The sequence below is a fragment of the Anoplopoma fimbria genome, chromosome 2, assembly GCF_027596085.1.
Source record: "Anoplopoma fimbria isolate UVic2021 breed Golden Eagle Sablefish chromosome 2, Afim_UVic_2022, whole genome shotgun sequence".
In the NCBI taxonomy this organism is placed as follows: domain Eukaryota; kingdom Metazoa; phylum Chordata; class Actinopteri; order Perciformes; family Anoplopomatidae; genus Anoplopoma; species Anoplopoma fimbria.
The window spans coordinates 19,265,112-19,288,475 of record NC_072450.1 but is presented as its reverse complement, the minus strand read 5'-3'; the positions used below and the strand labels follow the sequence as shown (position 1 = coordinate 19,288,475).

General features: G+C 39.5%; 2 protein-coding genes across 5 annotated transcripts in view; both read right to left on the bottom strand.

Annotated features, from left to right (window-relative positions):
• Positions 1-312: 312 nt before the first annotated feature.
• On the bottom strand, positions 313-5,258 carry sinhcafl (SIN3-HDAC complex associated factor, like). 4 transcript variants are annotated; one of them, XM_054610724.1, is made up of 6 exons: positions 5,096-5,258; positions 3,947-4,108; positions 3,712-3,811; positions 3,511-3,625; positions 2,596-2,749; positions 313-2,464 (listed from the first exon to the last, which is right to left on the bottom strand). In XM_054610724.1, exons 2-6 carry the CDS (start codon positions 4,072-4,074, stop codon positions 2,281-2,283), a joined length of 681 nt encoding a protein of 226 aa, XP_054466699.1. In that variant the 5' UTR covers positions 4,075-4,108; positions 5,096-5,258; the 3' UTR covers positions 313-2,280. The 4 variants fall into 4 exon arrangements, with proteins under 4 accessions (XP_054466699.1, XP_054466719.1, XP_054466710.1 ...); XM_054610744.1 differs by having other exon boundaries at positions 2,596-2,746; positions 5,096-5,255; XM_054610735.1 differs by lacking the exon at positions 5,096-5,258 and adding an exon at positions 4,521-5,065.
• A 286-nt stretch (positions 5,259-5,544) lies between these two features.
• dennd5a (DENN/MADD domain containing 5A) overlaps positions 5,545-23,364 on the bottom strand; it is a 31,411-nt gene continuing 13,591 nt past the window's right edge. Inside the window, exons 5-23 of the mRNA XM_054611031.1 lie at positions 21,498-21,685; positions 20,501-20,812; positions 18,976-19,191; positions 18,649-18,883; positions 16,938-17,088; positions 16,739-16,832; positions 15,845-15,976; positions 15,143-15,295; positions 14,976-15,063; positions 14,805-14,892; positions 11,850-11,978; positions 11,292-11,413; positions 11,055-11,200; positions 10,335-10,453; positions 10,058-10,239; positions 9,731-9,813; positions 8,834-8,957; positions 8,500-8,668; positions 5,545-7,447 (exon numbers count right to left, since the gene is read on the bottom strand). Of these exons, the coding sequence (XP_054467006.1) occupies positions 7,264-7,447; positions 8,500-8,668; positions 8,834-8,957; positions 9,731-9,813; positions 10,058-10,239; positions 10,335-10,453; positions 11,055-11,200; positions 11,292-11,413; positions 11,850-11,978; positions 14,805-14,892; positions 14,976-15,063; positions 15,143-15,295; positions 15,845-15,976; positions 16,739-16,832; positions 16,938-17,088; positions 18,649-18,883; positions 18,976-19,191; positions 20,501-20,812; positions 21,498-21,685 (2,915 nt within the window). The 3' untranslated portion in view covers positions 5,545-7,263. The remainder of the gene's footprint in view (positions 7,448-8,499; positions 8,669-8,833; positions 8,958-9,730; positions 9,814-10,057; positions 10,240-10,334; positions 10,454-11,054; positions 11,201-11,291; positions 11,414-11,849; positions 11,979-14,804; positions 14,893-14,975; positions 15,064-15,142; positions 15,296-15,844; positions 15,977-16,738; positions 16,833-16,937; positions 17,089-18,648; positions 18,884-18,975; positions 19,192-20,500; positions 20,813-21,497; positions 21,686-23,364) is intronic.

The following is a 23,364-nucleotide window of genomic DNA, read 5'->3' as shown; positions in this document are numbered from 1 at the left end:
TTTGGTTCTACCATTGAGAACAATTATACCTTTTAGGATTGGATAACTTTTCTAGCCATAAAGACGGTGGTGGAGGGTTTAAAACTAATAAATATAAAGGAAACAAATGAGGAACGATACCAGTACACTGAGTGAACATGTGTAGAGAAAGTTAAATGTAATTCACCAGGACATTCAGTGAAACCCCTCCACTGTGCTCAGTGTTTATGGCCTTGATCAGAACAGTATCCATGCAGCTCTTGTGCACCACCTACCTGTGCACATAAATGTCACAACACACTTTTCTCCTTTCATTTTTTTTTTTATTACAATACAGATCTACCTTGTCGTACAGTATACAAAGACATATTAAAAAAACATCTACATTGCATGTTCAAAGGAAGCGCACAAAATTAAAAACAAACTTTCTGAAAGGCTCCACAACCAGTTATCAAAATGTCAGTTTAAAAAAAAAAAGGTTTTGCAATAAATAATATAAATTACATGATAATCATAATGACAAGGTCAGGTAATTCATTAAGGCACATCTCACATCCCAAAATGTACCTCGCAAAAACAATATGGCAACTCCCTAAGGACAAAAACAAGCTTATTTCGCAGGTTAAAAGGAAGCAGCATTTCTCCTTTTAATAAGAATCATAAAACATGTTCAGCATGTATCTACCCTGCCGCAGAAACGTTTATATATTAAGCAACTTTACAGAGCATCGCCTGTCAATTCATGAAGGTGGAGATTGGTTACAGTAATGCAAAAAAAATAAAGCAACCGTGTCATTACAGTATTAATTTGATAGGCAGTATGCACAATGGCTAAAACGCTGCTATCTGATCATTATTTTTTACATAACATACAGAAGAAATATCTTGAGACAATGATGAATTTTGATTAGGAAAATAATAACTTATTGCTGAAATAATGGATGCTTTTAATAAGCCAATTTGGTTGAATTAGGGTCCATCACTTTACACTATAACAGCAAGTGACAGACAGCCCCAGAGCACTTCTCACATTCAAAATGTCTGCATAGTTTGAACTTTGACAATTGCTTCTAAAGATGAATCACAGAAATGGCAATCATAAACACATTTTCTGCAACAGCATTGCTCTGGTAAAAAAAAGGTAGAGTAACCGTAGAAAAAGGGTCACGTTTCCTGTAGTTTCCATTTCTGAACATTAACTTCTATCGTTCCCTGCAGTTCACACATATTTCCGCAGAGCATAAGCTACAGCTCTGCATGCCTTTACAGAAATATGTCTGAGAAAATGAGATGTGACAATGTGATAAAAACCTATTAACCGGTTTAGCCTAAAAGTACATGTTTTCAGCCACACAAAAGCATTTTCTTACAAAAGTATTAGCTGGCTATTCCTGTAATTTAAAAAAGATTTTGATGTACCAAGAGCAGAAACACTGACTGTATTTACACAATTAATTTTAAAAACATTTGATTTACAACATGCATTGTCATTTCATTGGAGGCTGTACAAAAGAAATAAATAATTCACTTTTGTCATTCCAAAGAGCGGAGGAATGTACTGCATGCATGGTCTATCCACATTTTTCAATGTTAATGTGCACAAACTGATGAGAAAAATCAAAATTGAGTGTTTCAAACTTGTAGCATGCTTAAGCTGTGAAAATATCAGAAAGATTTTGTGTTGTTATCTATACAAACACTAAAAAAAGCTCATAAAATTCATAGAGAACAGTTGTACTAATGATCCCTGGGATGACAAATAGCCATTTGTGTACTAAAAATCCTACAGACTAGCAGTCGCACATTTGGCACAAACAGCTAAGAAAAAACGTTGCAACATGTTGGAGAGCCACTCCAACAAACACAAAAAAGCTGGTATTAGAAAAGCTGGTGTCTTTCATATGCACTTACAATTAGACAAATTATGAAAAAATATAGAACATACTTGATATGTATGAAAAGGTGACAAAATATTTACAAAACTTTGATCACTTAATACAAAACAACCAAAAATAATTCGAAATCAGAAACGGAGCATCGACAAAATGTGCTCCCTCAACCTATAAATAACACTAATGCCCATAATAGCTTTTTTTTTTTCTTCTTTTTTCTTTCTATAAAAAAATGAAAATCAACTCTATACAAAAGATAAAAAATACCCATATAAAAAAGAACATTACATTGAAAAGAAACATCTAACTATCTGATCTAACAAGGTGGGTTGGAAATGAGAGGTCTGCCACTGGAGACAAATCCAGGTAGATGCCATGGATAACCCTACAGGTGGATTAGACAAAAGCATCACCAGGTTTCTTTCATGTCTTCTGGGAGTTGTGGAGGAAGTGTGTCTGGAAGATGCGTGGCCACTTGCGTAGACACCAGTGTCTTCTGTTTTTTGGAACTGCAGCAGGGCTTGAAGAGCCGAGGATCAATAATCACCTCTCCAAACCGCCCCTTATAGACAATCCCACAGCACACCTTTTGCCTAAAAAAGGGGGGTGGAAAAACAGACAAAATACCCCTTAAGTTATTTATCATATAAGACACAAATAGGCTTTATAAGTTTGTCTTGCCCCATTGTCAAACCCAAAGCTGTTAATGAGAGAAGTAGCTTACCTTTTCCAGTATGAACGGTCCAGGAAAGAGAAGATGGAGGGAGTCGGGCGTCTTTGCTTGGACTCAATGTCTGAGCCATCATCTGACTGGTTGCTGTAACTGGGGGACTGTGCCGGAGACACACTGGAGGTTGTGCTGTGGGCATCTGAGTCTGCTTGGAAAACAAAATAAATACTTAAAGGCTGCCATCAAACTGATTTGGTAACTTGCTGACTAGACTAGACTAAAGTCCTACTTTTCATCTGATTTATTAGGCACAGAAATGACCATGAGGGGATGTGGAACTCTATAGCATACTTAATATTTTGGGAAATGTGTAGCTTTTAATGAATACAAATGTAGAATGAAAGTAAGTCAACAAACAGTCTGGATTGGAATTAGTCACAATACCAATTTTACTCATTATAAATAAATCTTCAAAAATCAGAAAATAGTAAAAATGCCCAAACCAATTTCCTAAAGACCACACAGAAATAATCAAACTGCTTGTTTTGTCTGATTAACAGTCCAAAACCCAAATGTATTTTAAGAAGATTCCTTTAATTTTCATAATACAAGTGTGTCATTCGTACATATATATAAAGAAATGTAATCAATCTCCAAACATGTTTCCAAGCCCTGATGCATACCCCTAGACATTGCATTTACACAGTGTGTGCTTTATCCAAAACCGCCACAAGGTGCTGCTAAAACAGTCATTCGTAATCAAGCCGAGAGGGAAAACCACACTAAGCCTAAGATTGACACAGAGAGATATTCCATGCATTTGTGTGACCTTGATATTAGGCACTTTTTAATACAAGTAGTCAACAACAAACATTACATGTCTGACTTGTTAAAATATATTTATCATACAGTACAAGACAAACTTACCAACACATGCAAGTTAAGAGCCAATACATTTAAACAACTTACTTTGTCTCTTTAATTTGTGAAGCTTCTTTAGCTTGCTTTTCCTTTTCCCATCACTGTTCTTGATCTTCTTGGGCTTTGTCATCTTGAAGCCTGGCCCGGCCCTGGCATCCACCACCTGAGTCAGATCAGGCAAACATCAAGTCAATTTAAAGCCATAACATGACAATTATGATACTCATACTGTCAGGAGACATCACTTACGTGGTTCCAGTTCTTCTTGGAGCCATTAGGTAGCTTTTTCCACCTTTTCACAAGCAACACACAGGCATTGCAAATGTCTCCAACACGATCTTCTGACAGCCTTAAGAAATGAATAAAATATAATTTATTAAGTTTTTCACCTCTATGCATCAATGAATTCATAGGCACACAAGTAAAAACCCCACAGATCAACATAATACAGACGCACAATGAATGAATGATTGTGAGCTCTTACCCAAAACAGAGCCCGAACGTCTCCTCATATCGACTGCTGTCTGTGAAGCGTGAGCTGGAGGACTTGGTCTTGCAGATGCAACAGCCGTCGTTACTCCGGTAGATCTTTGACTTGTGGAAGCCAAACATAGTCTGTCTGTCGGGTCTGCGTTATGGCAGCAATCTGAAAGCGTAAAACAAAGATGTGAAACGGTCCCGGTGATGGGCACTGAGGAGATCTGCGGTCAGATGGGCTTTCTACTCCTGAAAAGGGGGCGGTCCCACACACACACATTAACATCTTAATTTCAACACCAATATTAACATCTTAATTTCAACAAACCCCATATGCAAGTCACATTTTATCCTGCAAAACATTACATATAAAGTGCACAAACAACAAAAAAAACATAACTAACTTTGCTTAAAGCGACAGACATTCACATACATTTAAAAAGACAAGTCGCGGGAACATCAAAACAACAAAAAACACGTTGCAACAACATCACAATCTTATGGTATTGGTCGTGTTAAATAATCAAGACCAGTGATGTTTGTTTTAATGCGGGAAGCCGCCGCTGCAGCGTTACACCCACCACACGAGCTGTGCTGGTCAGCGTGACTCCCGCACACCGGTGGACGCGGTAAATGCGATCAACACCTCGTGGTTTCTGTTTTGCACAAAGACAAGTGAAGTATTAGCGGGTCAGACCCCGCTGAGCTGAGGGCTTGTTTGAACCGAGCAGCAGCGCTGTCTGAAGTGAAGAAACAAAAAGCTACCGGGCTATTCTCCGGTCTGTCCTTAAAGCACGTGTCTAAATAACACGCGACCGCTTGGTGCAGCTCGTGTATTTCATCAACACGTGTACTAAACACATAGAGTCGCGTGGGGCCCAGTCCTCTCTGTACATTAAAACTTTCGCCAGCTCGAGCGCCAAATTCGGCTCATTGTTGTTAGCTGTTAGCATGCTAGCTAGCTAGCCGACGTAGCTAGCATCACCACGCGACGCTCTCGTTCACTTCCACGTTATCCCATTGTCGCGTAGCCTTTGTACGTTCAGCCTGCTACGGCTGGGGACGCACAACGTTACCGTCGGTCTCCTCACAAACAACAAATCAGTCAAACGCCACGGATGTAATGTCAGTACGAGAGAAATAAAAGTGCACTTACTGAACAAAAACTTTGAATCTTCGCCGTATTCTTCGCACCTACTGCGCATGCTCTTACTACTACTGCATACAGCTGTCTATTAGAATGTCATTAGCATAAAAAGCTGGAATGAAAGGGCCTGAGCGTACAATGACCATATAAGGAGTGCAGCCGTTGAGTTTGAACCTGGCTTCAACCAATCGCTGCTCTCCTCGCGTACTCGTCACTAGACATGAATGATGGGATGCGTAGTGAATGAGCGGGAGAACGCTGTGTCGTCACAGTTGTTAGCGTTCTCCTTTCAAACTCAAACTCCCATAAACCACCTGCCCTACTGCTTTAAAAAAAACCGCAATTTGACAAGGCGCGAAAGAGTTTGTTTACATTTTCTCAGCTGAGAAAGCACATTCAGAGTAGAACAAAACAACGCCAATACAGTACAGTTACTGCTGTGTTACATTTCTGCGGATTTATTTGACACAAAAGAGACTATCATTAGATGGGGAAGTCGGTTGCACTTTTTTAATATTATGGGATATTTAGTTTTTTACAAATCAAGAAAAACATTTCCCAGAACAGTTGAGATAAGATTTAGGGCTTAAACTAAAAAATATTTTCACTTTTTATTAATCAGCATATTATTTTAATCACAATTTCCCAATGCCATTCACAAATTCAAATTGCTTGTTTTGTCTGACCAACAGTCTTTTGAGTGACTATAATTGAAGACTAATAAAACAATAAATATTAAAATTTAAGAAGTTGAAACCAGTGAATTTGTATACAACATTTTCTCAGCTGAGAAAGCACATATAGCAGTTAATATGAATCTATTAATGAAAAACTGGTCGACCCTTAATACAATTAAATTCACTTTAACGCATTACAGATGCTTTATTCTTTATAGTTTTTACACTGTACACTGCTGCTCACTTAGTAAACACTACATTACACAGCTATGTCAATAAATGTACAACAGTATTGGAAAACAAAAATATATATCTCCCAAGATGCTCATGTGTGGGTCGTACACAGACGAGTACAACACAGTCATTCCAGACGTTGTTGGCACAGAAAATAAGTCCTTCACATATTATATCTCTTGTTCTGCACACTAAAGTTCAAAGTACGTAACAGAGTAGGGCCCGGTAACACCTCAAGAACACCACATGTTTGTAATGGGTTGAATTTTCTGTTGTGGATATTGCATAGCAAGAAACCATGATGACAAAATCAGCAGCAGGAAAGAGCTGTCCTTTTTGTTCCTCACATGGGAAGCAGGAGATCATCCTTCATCACGAGGAGTCAACACAGATCATCACACTGTATTTATTCAGAGAAGAGGGATGTAGTGTAAGGGCTGGGATCATGGGAGGGGAAAGGGGCCGGTTGGAGGTATTTACATGAAGGCTTTCAATTGGGATCCACTTTGCACAGAAAAGCTGGATCAAGCATCTCTTGGAAGACTTGTGTCTAGAACACAAGCCAAAGACCGTCCATCACTGAATATAGGGTTAAGCCACACAGTCTTATTAACATGCAAAACGTCATGTTCTCTGCTGAGGTTGTTCCATTTAAAATATCTGCACACTAGAGCATTTCTCAGGGAAAGACCCAAATGTAACAGCCGTTTTATGTTGATGTATATGAATCATTCTTCGAACCACAAACCCCTTGTCATACACGTACTTATAAGGCATAACTCTACATCATTTGCTTTAAGCTCTGCGTAATGACATTGGAATCTGAGTTGACAGCAGAGCAAGCAACTTGACTGATTTAACAAAATAATACTGTTTTTCTCTGAAAATATATTAACAGTTTTGATCCTCGCTCTCCCTTAAATATAGCCATTGTCAGCAGTTCACGAGAACAATGAAAATATTTAGCTTTCAATAAAACATTATAGCACAAGTAGGTCATGGTCAATAATGTGAAAATGATGGTTCATAATAGAAAACATATTTTTAACATCTAATGGCAACATCATTGAGGATAAAAATAACAACATATTTTGAAAGGCTCATTGCACTTAATATATGGCAAATGTAACAGTAGCTGTAATATAAGCCAGAAAATGTCCTTTGTTCAAGTCTTTTCCTGCATATAAAAGGTTTAGTTATTCTTTTTAGTGGTCCCCACTGAAAACCGTCCAGGTCACGTACAACTGGTGGGAAGCTGGTTTCGTTTCAGATACCAACACCTTTGACAAGCGAAGCCTCCAGGGTGATGTTGAACTCCTGCAGAGTCTGTAGCACTCTGATTAGAGAGTTTACCAAAGATCGGTCCTTCATCAGTGCAACGTCTTCGTACATCTGAGTGGTGATCGGACAATCTGCGAGCAGAGCGATCCAGTGATGCAGCAAATGGTCCCTGAGAGAAGAAGACACATGGGAGTCAACACCACAGCTAAAAGGTTAACTTCTGTATTTCTCAACCTGGACCCTATTTACGCATGTTTTTGTGGCTTACTGACTAATAGGGACGACAATATCTGAAATTAATCCAGTATCGAGCAGGAAAATGTATACAGCAACTGCTCACAAGCTGCAATCCAATCCTATTGGGGCGAAGATACTTCCACTAAAAGTGCTAGATTGTTGTTTGACATTATGGAAAGAGTCTAGCCCTGTTGTCTCAGAGTTGAGGTAGTCTGACACTGATAATAACAATCTGAGCCCGTCATGTGGCTAAAATAAAAACTTATAATGAACTTAACGTTGCATAAATGATGCGCATTTGCTGTCGCTATTACTCAATACTGAATCGTTTTTTTTAACTACCAACAGTCAAAACCTATGATTTGAAACAGAGAAAAAGCTGCAAATCCTCACATTTCAGAAGCTCGAATGATTTAAAGTTTGGCTTTTTTTTTATAAATAAATGACAAACAATTTATCTATTATGAAAGGTGTTGGCAATTTATTTTCTAGAAAAGGATAAAATCACTGCATTGCTACACACTCAATGCACAGAAACATCCACTCTTCATCAGGGAGGATGAGCTAAAGGAAACCAATAGAATATCTGATACTTCAAGAATCCTCAAAGGAGAGATCATTTTCACTTGACTCTTTGCAGATCAGCATGAAGGGACAGATACCGAGCAGAGCATCAGCAACATTTCAGACAGAAGAATGGATTTGTGTCCTTGGGTCTTAAGTTAGATGGATAGTTGTGCGTTAAGAGGCTATGACGTAGATACAGAGACTACGTACGTAGCCGAGCCGACGTGTCTATACTCACCTTTCCAACCTGCTACCTAAAAGTTTTAAGTTTGCTTAGGAAGGGAAAGTCACTCCGCAGCCTAAGTACTACACAAGTTTCATCCACTCTATTGGATGAATTTCCATTAACAAATGTGTACAATGTTCATTCCATCTAAATTTTCATCATTGGGAGGTTTATGAGTGCTGCCGGCCTACCTTGCACCAAGACAGACGAGCATCTGGAACTTCCCGTCCTTGCCGATGTTTCTGGACGTGTTGTTGATGGCGCGCATGAAGCGGCAGAAGTGGCGTACTCTGGTTTGCCAGTTTTCATCTGGAGTCACCTCCCGCTGCTCTGCACTTTCAAAGTATACCTGTGACTTCTCTGTTAAAGAGAAAAATAGGAGGACGAATCAGTTAAAAAGTTGATTACACGATAATATGAGGGTATGGATGTTTGATAGTCAAAACATATAGATTTTGGGTGGAACATCCCTTTAAGGCCTTAGGGCTTAAGTAATATAATGGAATAATGATATTAAGTCTTTACCCAAGAAGTCCCAGATGAAGACATTCTTAAAGAGTCGGGGTGATTTGAAACCATGCAGGAAAACCTGCTCCAGAGCCCAGACGAGGCCGTACTCCCCACAAAGGAGGAGGGTCAGACTGCCTCTCTATGGAGAGCAAAAACAAAAAGAAAATGCATGCAGTTAGAACGGATTATAAGGTTGTTTTCTCACAATGACAATTAAACAGAGCATTTTTTAGATACATGTCTTAACAGCTTTAGGTGGATTGAAATAACAACTTCAATAACATCCTCCTGCCATTGTTCTGTCAGTACTGTAAAGAGGTGGAGTAAAGTGTGAAGGGAATTTCCCAGTAAAAATCCTTTGTACGTTGACTAGGCAATGATTGACTTGTAAAACCTATAATCAACAGATAAGTTACAATAGGCATCTCCTTTGAATTATAATTACCGCCCGTGTGCCTTAATAAGTAATAATTATCAGTGTTTGTACTTTTTATTAATGCCTTTATGACAGAAAAAAAATCTTGACCAGAAAAAAATTGATCAAGGATAGTAAATATACAAACCAACTGAATATCGTCTGTAATGTGTTTTATGATGACCCTTATAAAGGCCACAAGCTGAAACACAATGGTCTAAACAGTAAAGTTATTCTATAGTCCTCTTCAGACTAATCACCTTCTACCTACACCTTGGAAGTAGGTGAAGTTTGGACCATAAACCCTCAGTCTGCTTCAACAACTTCAGAAAACCATCAAGAATTCTCCTATGATATGCTTTAACAACGTGAATTACACTATACAGCCCACAGTTACTGAGGGGCTTGGGGACCAACAGAGCAGAAAGCTGCTTCTCTTCATTTGTGATGAATAATAGAACTACATGTTGGGTCCTGTCTAGACTGCCGTCTCTCACCTCCTTCTCTGGCTTGTGGAAGTGCTTCACGATCCCGTTGATGGCCTCTCCCACTCCCTCCTGGATCTGACCTGTGTTTAACTCTGGATGAAAAGGAAAAAAGCAAACAAAGATGCTGTGAGACAAACAATCACACAAAGGGCCTTTTTATTTATATATTTGTCATTGTCATGAATGACACACTGTTGTCCTATGCTTCTATGATTGAGGTTGAATTTCAAATTGGATACACATCTTAATCCTCAGATAGTATAAAACAAAAAGTCTACACACCACTATCATTAGGAATTGGTACAGTGATGTATGGCTGTGAAGTTGTGAACTTACTTGGTCTGCTGTTTGGCGAAATGGTAACAAACCTCCTCATCATCCCAGGGGACTGCTGCATCGGGGGTGTGCGGCACATCCTCTCATCGTTATCTGTGCTGGGGGTCATCAGCTCTCCCACCAGGATCCTCTCCAGACTGCCGTCATCCACGCCCTTCCCCAACCACCGGCCACACGGAAACCTGCACAACAAACACATTATGTTCATCATTTCTGAGAACAGTGCGCTCAAAACAATATTACAGTACTGTGAATTTCTCTAAAAAAACATGCTTACCTGTAAGTGTGCCCAGTGATCTCGTTTCGGACCACAACACACTCCACAAGCCACTTTGCGTAGAGACCTGTGTTATCGTGACCCATCTGCACTGTGGTGAGCTTTCCCAGGTTCTGGCACTGAGAGACAGAGAGAAGCATGGTGTCGTCACCCCAACAAGAAATGTTATTCACAAACACAAGACAAGAGCTCATATTCATAAAGGACGCTTCTGGTTTATCACAACTTGGTCCCATTTTTATAATTTTGTTTTTGTTTTTCAACAGTAAAGAAACAGTCGAATGATCATACAGGTTTTTCACCACTTTACCAAACGTATTTGGATGAGACAACAATAGCCAATGGTAAAATAATTTCCTGAAAATGTCTGTTTTAAACATCCAATAACGTTTACAGACCAGCCGTCTAAGAACACTTTATCGTACAATTTTCTGCGTAATGAAGTATTTCTTTTGAAATTTGGAGTCTGCTCAGTTTCTGTTTTATCTTAAAAAAGTGGTTTAGATGAGCGGTTTGAACATTTGGCTTGTTAACAACCTGGCTGATCTCTTAACCACTCATGTTTCCGGCTTAGTTAGACTTTATTATAGTAATATCACTGTGATCGTATCAGTAATTATTTGAAATACACTGTTATAATAACCGGCAGAAATGATAAGTAAAACTAAATAAAAGTTGTGGTAAAGTGGAGTTATCTTTAGTCTAAGAAATAGCACCAACCTCAAAAGTGATCTCCAGAGTATTTCTTGGGACCTGTAGGACTCCGGTCTCTGCCAGCTCACCAGAAACACACACCCAAGGGTTGGCTGTGAACATGGAGCCACCCAGCTTCTTACTGGAAACCACCACTACGTGGTAGGGGATCACTGGGAGACAGAGAGGAGAGAAATGTCATCAGAAAAACTGGTGGTTTATTGTCAGCGTTGTCGTGTTGTTTGGCATCAAAACAGCACTCACTGATGGTCGTAAAGACGTTGGTGAAACAGAAGTAATCCACAGCGTTAAAGGACAGGAGGTGGTAGAGAAACTGCTCCTTCTCATCATCACAGCGGAGGAAGGCGTATCGCTTGTACAGTTTTCTAAAAGGAAGAAGTTTGATAAAAGTAAATCTAAATGGATAAAGAAGTGAATACTTTTTATAAAGTAGAACAAATGACATTAAGGTCACAAAGGCAGACAGAAATCCCCCTGACCCAGTTCACCAGTCAGATATCAATTATGAATTATGCTGTGAATTATTTATGCTCGCGGTGAACTACAGTATGATGCTTTGTAATTTCAAAAGAGTTAATGTATTATAGATGGGTAAATCACACGTCATCTTCATTTCATACCAGACAGACATTCCTCCACAAACAAAGAAAGAAGGTCAGGATAAGAAAGTATAAGAGGTGGGAAAAGATACTAGGCGATCATGAAAATGTCGTAGTAAGTAGTAAGAGTCGTTGTGATTAACTAATGCTTAAACTGGAACTGACAGCTTGCGTGACAAAGTTTGACTTTTGTTTTGCTCACTTTGTAAGCTCATGCTCTGAAAGCAGCTGCTTCAGGTGTCTGGAGAGCAGCTTCTTCTCCATAGAGAGGCGAACCCAGGCTCTGGCTTTGCCCACATCGGTCTTGATCTCGCTGATGTTCTGAATGTGTCTGCAAATAAAACGATGGATCAAGAGGTCAGACAAAGTTCTGTGATTATACGTAAACAAAAAAGCAAAGATCATTTTCATCATGCGGAAATTACAGTAGGATATCCATTATGTCTTTTTCACTGCACTACGTTTAATCATGAAAACACAGGGCCAATAAATGTATTCTCCTGTGAGAAAAAGTGTCTTGCATAGACACTGCTTACAAACAATTAAGAAGATCATAAAATGCAGAATTTACCCAGATAATAATCTTGAATATGTTGATGCACATATTCATGCCGTTTATGGTCTAGTTCTGACAAGAGCATGAACGCTTATTTAAGTATCAGTACATCAATCAAGTACTTCTTTGAGGTTGTTCTTTCATTTAGACACTCAGTGGAGCCACCATGATCGTACAAATACATTTATACATTGTAATGAACAAGTCTGTTATGACAAGGAAATGTTCAGGGGTGCCATCCACAATATTTAAAAAAAATTGTCCATAAAATGTCATTACATAGTGAGTTATAGAGATAGTTATTGTAATAGTTTCAGGACCCAAAGTGATGTCATAATATTGATTGTTTTGTACGAACAGTCCAAAAATAAAAACTCAAGTAAAGTCAATTTTCTCTGACATAAAACAGAGAATACCAACACATAAAAGCTTTGATTGATAAATTAGACATAATCAACTAATCAATTGATAAACAAATCATGTCGGCACTACAAATGTTATTCAAAAACTCTGACTTGTAGATATGTTATGTGTCCTTAGTCAAAGAAACAGCTCAGTGTCTCTGTAGAGGCATTTATAACCCCAGACATCGTCCCATGTCACCGCTCCCACAGTCGAGCCTCTGATGTCCAGACACATTCCCTTCCACTCCACCTGTGCCGTAAGCTTCGTGTGCTAAGAGCTCTTCATGTCTCCTCCTCTACTCTCCATCCCCCTCCGTGTCCACCCTCGACACAAATAACCCAGTTTTCGCTGCTCCTTATCTCCATGGCAACAGAGGAAAACATCTACTGTATGCACTATTATTGTTAAGGCGTACCTAGAAAACACGGGGTTAAGCAGGTGAGGGGCCATAATCTCTGATGAACATAAAAATTTGAGCAGCTGTAATATTAACTGATTATTTTTAGTTACACATATTTTACTTCCTGTTAAGACAAAGTTGACAATATGATCAATTATTTAAACTCATTAAGGGAAGCTGGGGGTTGCCTCTGTGACGGAGTGTGTTTATGATCATGGTGTTTTCATGAGGGTGGAGGAGGGTCAGTCTCCAGAGTAGAGATGAGTGTTTGTGCCCTGATATGACATGACCAGACTGGTGGGGGGTCTGTTAATTAGGCTGGAAGTAACGTGCTGTTACACAGACTCACTCCGCGCCTCCTTCCAGCAACACAAGCCCTGTCTCCTTAACTGGGTATGGTACATAACATCACGACACATACGCATGCAGGTGAGCTGCTGGAGCTCTCAGGGTAGTTGAAAGGCTGAGTGTTTAATGAATATAAAATATAGTAGAGCAGACAATTTTGAGAAAAAACGTGGCACCAGGTTGGCCTAGTTGTCTGGGATGGTGGGTTGGTATGATTAGTCGGTTCACGTCCGGCTAGGGACTTTTGCTGATCGTCATCTTTCCTTTTACTTCCAACTCTCACTGTTTATTAGCTCATGAAGACAAAAAGTGCCCAAAAAATACAAAAAAGAAAAGAGGACAGGTTTTTTATGTAACGCCACCAATAATATGGACAGAAATGCTAGAGAATAAATAATAATATATGTTCTAATTGTTATGTATCAAGCTCATAATGTCTATAGCAAGTTATTCAATGAAGCAGTCAGACAAAGACAGAAATCCAATCTGAGACAAATACAATCATCCAAAGTGAAATTTCAGCATAATCACTCTACTCTTTTCTTTTTACAAGAGCCAAATTAAGAAAAGCAATATCCAGATATTGTGTGATGATGTTATATTTTAAAAGTCTGTACTATAGTGTATAATGTATGTGTTTCTGGAATACTAGTGGCCTTGAATATTAGTTACTAATATTAATGTTGTTTTGTTTTTCTGTTACTGAGATAAACTACATTATTTTAGTTGATCTTTCAGGGACAAAAGAGAGAATTTTAACCAGGACAGAATTGAACTTCAGATTGTTCATAGAAAACCTTTACAGTGGCGTTACTGGTTTCTGAAGACATATTCTGCATGAGACTTACTTAAATTACTACATGAAGTTTAACTAAATCGATAATAATCTGTAAAACAGAAAAAGTGCCATTATAACTACTAAACTGTGAAGCATCACATTTATCTAGTAATATTTTGAGAGCTATGAGGAAAGCCTTATTTATCTGGGAAATTAGATCTCAATAATGTTTAAGTCACTGAACCAAAACAGACTAACATTGACCAAAATTTAATTTTAGTTTGTCTGGTGGAAAAATGTACTCTTTTTTTATTGCTGTTGAATTGCCTCCTTTCTAGGTGTGGAGTAACTGAATGCAACCCGTGATAAAACAGTTGGTTTTATACCTGATTTCCCTGGGCTTACTTCACTTATTATTAATTTGACCCCCTGATAATCCTTTAATCCATAGACTTCACTATCACTCCAACATAGAAAACTTCATGAAGTTTTTGTTTGACAGTTAACCACAAGGGGGCAGTCATAGTCCAATTTACATCACTGATGTTGACCATCAGCTAATGCATTTGCAAATTTGAGAACACTGGATGAAAACAGGCGATAATTCATCCTTCATCCTTTATCGAGCACCTTATTGGCTCACATCTAATCAACCCGTAGTCCTCCTCACCTCATGTCCTGGATCAGGGAGATTTTCATAGGTGGCATTGCTGATCCACCTCCATCCGATTTGCGTCTTTCAGTGTCATGAATGAAACCTGGTGTGAAGAAAAAAGGGATGTGTAATTGCAGTCACTTATTTGTTATTCATTTAAGTTCATTAGGCAATTTCATGTTTTACCTGGAGGTCCCAAACAACCTGGAGTCGCATTTTTCTTCTCTTTGCTCTCCTGATAGTGCAGCAGGTGGGACCACAAGGCAGATTTACCCTAAAAACATTCATTAGTGTCATTAATTGGAGAATCAATCATGTGAAATGGGGACTCCGTTGATGTTGTTTTTCCTGACCTGTTTGACCTGCAGTCCGTGGCTCCAGATCCTCTCCAGGAGGTCACAGAGGCTCGCAATAAGAGTGTTCTCTTCAACACCGGTGATGCTGACCTCCCCGTGACCCAACTCCACGGCCTCCCGACCCATCTTCTCCACCAGCATACGCTTGGTCTGCAGGGAGAGACACATACTGTTGTTACTTGAAGTTCTGCTGACAATGACATCGCACTAATAATATTGTATTTTCTTGCTAACTTCAGACTGAAAAATTCTGATATTTATTTTTGTGCAGTAAGAAAAATTACTTTCACAAAGAAGATAAATCTATTTAAACACAAAGTTTTAATTTAGTTTTGTAATGTTTTCCTGTTTATTGTTCATTTCAGTGAATCAATCTGTTATCCTTTGTGATTACATTAAGTTCTTCCTCGTGTTGTTAACAAAATACTGAAATGATAAAATGTAATTTTCAACAGTCGTAAATGATTTATAACTGTAAACTAAATCAAAACATTAGAAAGTTGGTTGTAACTCCAATAACAGAGATTCTCTGCTATCTTTATTGCACTGCAGTACTCATTCTGAATTGCTTTGTGTAACAAATCTTTAAGCATGTGTAGAAATGATATGAACCATTTTGTTAACTGCATAATGCAGCACATAACACAGCCAAAAGAGCTAAACTATTTCACTAACCACAGGTCAGTCACACACACAAACCTTGTTCCTGCACTCCTTCAGCAGTCCTTCAACAAATTTCCAGTTGGTCTGAGCGATGACAGAAGGTGACAGGTTGGACAGCTTGGGCTGTCTGATGGTGGTGCCTAGGTTCCTGGCTTCCTGGATGTACTTCTAGTAAAAGACAGACAGAGTTTAGTCAGCTAACCACAAAAGGAAACAGAGATACACTCAAGAGATATACTCACTGTGAAAGAAATCAACTCAGCTTACTAGTGACGGTTACTACAGAGGAACCAGGACTACAAGAATAACTAAAGTCTATATTGTGAATCAAGCCGATTACAATAAAACTATTCAGGTCTGAAACAAAACTTGTTTATGATCTAGAAACAAATGTAGAAAATATATTGTACTTTCTTTAATTTTGTTGGCCTCATTTCATTTTTTATGAGTTCCCAAACATGACATGCTCTAGAAAGTGACATGGACCATCAGATAAAGCTCAGCTTGTGGTGGTGAAGGAAGCAGAGGGAGGTAAAGATCACATGGGTGGAGAGGTTTGTGTGGCCCAAGTGTGAAAGCTAAAAGGCCTCACAAACAACCGACACATACCACATCCACAGTCACCGACTTTAGACAGGGCTTGAAGGACTGCGAGAGCCAGTAGTAGTCAAGAAACAGCAGGAGCTGCAGCTCCGGAAACAAACACTCTACATGCTGAGAGTAACGTGAGCGTGAGTGCAAGAGAGGCAGAGAAAGGAGAAAAAAGAGCCCAGAAGTGTGAGAGGAGGGGTGGGAGAGCAGACAAGATGGTGAGAGCGAAGTCAAAATAAAGCAAACAGGTCATGCAAAATGAACAAAGACAACAGAGCTCAGGCAGTGAATCTATATGAATATGAGCTAAGAAAAGGAAACACTGTGGTGACCCCTCACCTCTCTCTGGTCGTTGTCTAAATAAAGGTGCTCAGCGTGCTGCTTCTGTCGATCCCTCCTCCTCCACTGGGCGGGAGCACTCCTCTTGGTCCATCTGTAACACAAAACCTCCGTCAATCTCAGATTTAATATAGATCATTTTAAATAAATATAAATTACACAGCAATATTTTGATGTTACAGTAATGTGAAATATTCACTTGTTGCTGGTGGGCCCAGTAGAGAGCACATCAGACTGCAGTCGGGGGAAGAAGCCATGCTCATAGCGTCCCTGACCGATCTTCATGTCCAGCAGGTGGGGATGCAGGGCGGTGTGGTCAATCTTTATGACCCTCATCTCAATGGCTTTCTCTGCGGAGGAGATGATATTTGAGGATGCGTCATGCACATCTTGTTAATTTGCCCAAATCATAGTGCTTTGATTCTCAAGACGTTTAATTAAGAGTCCTTGGCACAACAACAGGTCTTTGGTTTTGGGACAAAATCTGAATATTTACAAGATACAATTCAAGAGATAATCTGGTAATAAATTCTGCACGTTGTTTAGGCATCTACTCAAACAATTAATCAATATGGATTAGTGAGGAATGTTTATTAAGGATGATTATTAGGGAACCAAACAACCGAAATGTACCATAGTCAGAAACCAAGTATTTGTTCTTTTTCATCTTCTCACCAATCATCCAAATAAGATTCTCATATTTCCTGTAGCTAATTGTGTAAAGAAACCAAGATAACTATGATGAAGAATCTCTATGAAGAAAGAGAACAACTTTAAATAAAAAGAGACATTTCTTCCCAAACACCCACAGAACCAAAAGAAGAATAACGGCTCAGAATAGATATTTTCTTTTTCTTAAAAGACACCCATGTATGCAGCTTTAGACAGTGATTTTCTGACGCCTGATTAACAACCCACCAACACAGGAGTCGTGATTAACAAAGGCACCCATGAGTTTAGAGAAATACAGTAGAACTTGAATAGATAAACAAAAAAATTTACAAAACATGCGCACAAGAGGAATTACGTGGCACCAAAATGTACAGAACCCCACATTTGACACAGTCATGCATGCTGCAAATTATCAGATCACCACCACAGAGATCAGCAAAAGTGATTTTAACTGTTAATAACATAATTTTCTCCAAGCGTTGTAAAATCTGAGATGTCTGCAATGTATTAAGGATCTCACAGAGGATTCTTTAATTTGGAGTAATACGTAAATAAAAGACATTTAGCATGTCTAAACTAGAATAAAACACTGTTAAAGTGTGTTCTGAGTTAAATTGAAAGGTTTCTATGCAGAAAAGTCCAAAGAAAGTCCATCAATCCTCTATGAGTGTACCTAACGTAATGCATTGCACAGACACTCAGAGAGCTGCCACCAGACGTTTGAGGTAACAAGAGCAAATATTACGAAGGTGAGTCTTGTCATTCCGGAGCCCAATGGCATGAGGTCCAGGAGCGACAGAATCAGATTTTTCATTACGCTATTTAAGCAGGTTTTCTGCAAACAAGACGGTAATTACCAGTCAGTTTACTAAATAGAGCAAATCACCAAGTCTGTCAGAAATTCACACTTTCAAATTAACCTATGACCACATTCAAATTAAAGGAGTTTCATAGGATTTTTAAGGTCTCCTTAAATTACGTTCACATAACTTTAAATTGGAAAAGTTTGGGCTTTACACAGGGTCATAATTAAACATTGCAGAAACTTATTTTTCACTGTCCCAAGTCACGATACTATGGTGAAACAATTCCTTTTTTAAACTAGAACCTGTAGCTCTAGTAGTGCAAACCAATCACACAGTTTGCCTATGGAAGTGAAGTGTTGAGGCTTTAAAGCTTAAAAATATTCCAAAGTCTTTTCTTATATAAGGATTTTCAGGGCTGATCTTTTTCCTTACCTGCTTCTTCGATGTTTGTGCATTTCTGGTACATCGAGGTGCGCAGAGTGGGCGTGCGGACGTTCAGCATGCGAATCTTATCCACGCGTGAGTCAAACACCCTCAGCGTGTGCTCCTTCTCCTCATCATCATGACAGAGGATCTTACTATCGATGAAGGAGGCAAACATCTGCGTCTCCAAGAAACGTGACAGGAAGGGCAGGTAGGGCTCTGGCTGGTCAGACAGGAAGGAGGCCTGCACACACAAATGAAAAGGTCATATACTATGGAAAAATAATACCCTTCACTATACTATGCTATTAACAAACTATATATATAACGCTTTACCTTGTCAAAGTTCTGCATCTGCTCTCGATTGGTGAACCAGGACTCCTTGTCCTGGCTCGGCTGGATCACAAACACCTCGTAGTCTGCAAACATCTGGGTGAATCGGTTGGCGAAGACCTCGCGCACATGGATGTTAACCTGGTGCATCTTAAACTCTTCTTCATCACACTGGACCCGCATGTCCTTATTGCTGCTGGCATCCTCTCTCACCTCAAGCTGATGAGCATCCATTAACAGGCACAGGGAGAAAGACCAAAATAAAGAAAAGGATAGAAAACAAGAAAAAGTGTGTGAGAAAAATATGAGAAGAAGAAAATAAGCAGAACAGTGTTTTCATGTTATCTTGTCTGACTGTTATCAGAGGCTGCCGACGAAGCAGCAGGGTTATGGGAAAGGAAGTCATCTGTTTTGATTCATGACTTCTTTTTAGCATGTCACTGGGTCCCGCTGGACTGATGCCAGCACTTGGGGGGGCTACAAAAACAAAGAGCAGGGGCACTGGGTGTACGTGTGACTGTGAAACAAAGTCGCAATCCAATGACGTGACCCGAGAATCTATTCAATCACTGTTTTGTTCCCTTTTAATTCAGCAGTGAGTTTAGATAAGGAGGTCTGACCTCATAGCTGGGAAGGGAAACTATACACAGACGATGAGCTAATCCGTTCATGGAAAACAAAGCTGGTCACTAGTGCCTAAGCTGATTAGGCTGCACATACAGAGACTTTCTCTAATTAGCAGCTTATTCCTCATCTATCAGTCTAACGAGAGAGTATTTCATCGTTTGTGGGATACTCAGGTCAAATGAGCCAACTACAAGGGTTTCTGTCATCAAGAATGTGAGACATCAACCAGCAGCATTTCTAATGCAGCTGGAGTTTATATTTTGAACAGATGAAGTCTCTTGGATGGGTAGCGAAACATCTCCAGACTCCACTGTGTTAGCTACCTGTTCTATTAACATGATGATCGAAACACTGATTGGAGGACAGTTACTGAGCAATCTCAATACGATTATCGTGGAGAAAAACATGTCAGTCTAAATATTAACTACGTAATTACTCAAATATGATGAGGATCTACGTACATTCACAATTAAAACAACTTCACATATCTTTCTTCTATTTTTAAATACACATTATTTTATGAAAAACATCAAATGTAAACAACATGCACCAGTCCCCGGTGAAGCTGAGAAGGGCTCCCCCTTTTGTTCATTGTCCCTTACTGCAATCATGGTGGTAATAACCTTTTGATACAATAAACATTTCTATCTTTTCAGTTCACGTAGTAACATGGATTATCATGCCATCCCTACATCATTTATAAACTGGCAAAAAATATAGCTGCACATTTATGAGAGGACATTCATTTCAGCTGAAAATTTCAGCTTGAATAAATTGATTATTAAAACTATTCAACTATTATTTCAAAATTAGTTTTAAAGATTGAGTTGCAGGAACAACCAGGTCTAGTTATATATTTGTGAAGCCCATTTTTAATTCATGAGAGGACATCATTCCTCACCTTCTCCAGGCTGACACCCGTCCTCTTGACCAAAGCCTGCAGTCGGGCGATAGTTTCATTCTCCCTCAGCAGGTAGGAGTTGAGGGGAGACGCCAGGTTGCCGTTGCGGTTGTCGGAGACCATGTCAGCAGATCGGAAGCTCCGATACTTGGCCTGGCTGTCACTGGAGTGAATATTCCCCTCCGGAGACATGCCAAAGGACATGAGTGCTTCTGAGATCTCTTGAATGAACTCTAGTTTGTTGGGAAACTGGGGCAACTCTTCTGGCAGTTCGATGAAGTGGTTGTCAATGTCCACAAAACACAAGTTAGCCTGGAAAAAGACACGGAACAAAATAATGAGCCATCAAAAAACTAAAAACTAATATATTGAGCTTAATGCACAAAAAACAGGTGTAACACTAACATAATTGGTGCCACTAATCCTGTAAGTCAAACTAAGCTAATGCCAACAAGTCTAACAAGTCTAACAGCAAACTCTATTTTTATATCCATTTAAATTTCAAACATGTTTGACAGCAGGTTACACTTTCTGCACACGTCTCTGTCTGTGTGTGAGATGTGAAGCAAACTAATGAGCAAATAAGAAGAACAACTGTCAGCAGAACAACAAAGGGCCTTATCTATGCAAAATGGCAATAATTAAACTGCTTCTTCTGATTGTAAATAAATAAAAACTGACTGAGAAGAAGCCTGCATGTTATTAGGCCCAAAGAAAAAATAAAGACAAGGAGGGATTTATTCACTAAAATCCAGATAATCTTTTCACACCAAAATAACAACCAACTAAACTGCATTTGATAACAGACAAAAGCAGGTACAAAGGCACAGAGGGAAAGGTTGATCTAACAATCAGTTTTTTATATGGGAGACAAATAGATGTGAAAAATAACAATCCTACAACAGTTAATTCAGCAGCAATTTACTTTGCACAACATAAAATACTGAAATAAACCACATTAAGGGAGTATAGGGAGGCACCAGGGTTGTGTTTGTACCTCCTGTGGCAGCTCTAGCTTGGTGCGGTCATCCTGTCCGTTGGAGTGGAGGCCCATGAGATACGGCACCGGAGCATCCAGGAAGTGGAGGAGGGAGGCGGGCAGAATGGGAACGTACACATGCTGCCACAGGAAGGGGAACATTAAGGCTGTGATGCTCTCTGCCACTGTCATCAGCCTCTGGTAATCTGTTCAATGCACATATAAAAAAAGAGAAACAATGGTGAAGGACAGACTGTAACAATGTAAGAGAAATGTGCCGGCAGAACATATAGAGCAGGATTTGAGGGTTCATTTTCTGACTTGATTATCACTTTAAAGCCTTGGTGATTGTCATGATTCGGACCATCTGATCATATATGCTCCAACATTTACTGCTGATTGGTGGTTTCCATAGCACAATCATCAAATTACCACAAGCATATGCCTGTCGATTGACTTGATTAACTGGACAAGAGTAGAGGACTGAAACCCATGGAGCATGAATCAGTTGCTGCACTGCTCATGATGGACAGTCTTCATAACATTATTATTCTATTAATATCGTAAACTATAAAAGTGCATTATAAAACAAACTCCTGGCATTAAAATTAAGTAATGAGTTGTGCAATTCTTCCCACGATTTATTCCCCAAACAGTTCTTGGCCACACTGCCTTTGCCTGATATATGTTGTTTACTCCTCCGAAACCCTTGTGCCTTTAAACAGCATATGACAGAAGAGTTGTGCATCATGTTGTTTAAATTGGATAACATTGTTTATGCTTAATCTCTTGTGTTTACTGATAGAAATCACCTGTTGCAATAGCACTGATTGGCTGAGGCAAAGCACAACATGACTGAAAGTTTGAAGCCACATAGAGCAGTGCAGGAGCAGGTTTCTGCTGTGTTTGATTCAGGATTCAGTCCTAAGATCACAGTGTGGAGACAAAGTGGACTAACATGACATGACAAAAGGAAAAACCCAACCCTTCTACAATGTTAACTAGCTAGTCTGGTTGTCTTTGTTATTCTCTGTTCTGTCAATCTGGGAATTGAGTGAGAGATCCATGACCAACCTTAAAGTAATTAGCTGTAATGACCCACAAGCTTTGTGCATATTTAGGGAGTGGATCTCCAGAAGTCCACATTAGTAGAACAAATATGTCATAGCAGGCTAATGTGGCCTGCCCCATAATAAAAATTCCTGCAAATATGTCAAGACATTTTTCAAATTCTGGACAGCCTGAAAACTCTGCAAGGCTCGACAAACTCATTTGAGCAGGAAGTCCTCTGGAGGACCGTTGTGACCTGCGTCCTTTGGAGGATCCAATGAGCAGTGACAAAGCTACAGTCAGCTGGCCTTATAACAAACGTTACATTCCTTTGTCGTGAGCCCACACAGCAGCACTCCTTCGGGTTCAGGGTTGGTATGAATTCAAATATGTTTCCAGCCTTCCTCATCTGCATTCCTGATCTATCCTGTTGATACCTCTAGTGCGTTCAGCAGCAGCAGCTCTGCCTCTCCTGTTATGGTGCCAAAATAAGTGCCTTTCCTTCATTTGGTCATGTGCTGGTCCATGAGAAGAGACTCTCAGCCCCAGCCCAGGCCTCCCCCTCATCCCCCTTTCTCAGCAGGCTTCCTCTCCCAGGATGGGGACAAGAATACTAACATCAACCGTCTGCTCTTAAACTACACCACCGTTACAAGAATCTACTTAAATCAGATCACAAAGGGGTCAAGTAGTGCTGCTTCTATACACGGATGCATGCCAGGGACATTATAGAAATGTCCACAGTGAGAACTGGTACAGTTTGGATTTGAAGTGATGCTTGAAGATTTACATACTGAGAGCCAAATGATGCAGCATAGCAAGCTAAAAATACACT

Bases quoted from the DNA above. Each gene is read 5' to 3' on its own strand.
- sinhcafl (XM_054610724.1), bottom strand. From the start codon at position 4,074: ATGTTTGGCTTCCACAAGTCAAAGATCTACCGGAGTAACGACGGCTGT. The intron at 3,812-3,946 runs GTAAGAGCTCAC...TCATTTCTTAAG, and splicing joins ACGTTCGGGCTCTGTTTTGG to GCTGTCAGAAGATCGTGTTG. The intron at 2,750-3,510 runs GTAAGTTGTTTA...TTGTTTTCCAAG, and splicing joins TCACAAATTAAAGAGACAAA to CAGACTCAGATGCCCACAGC.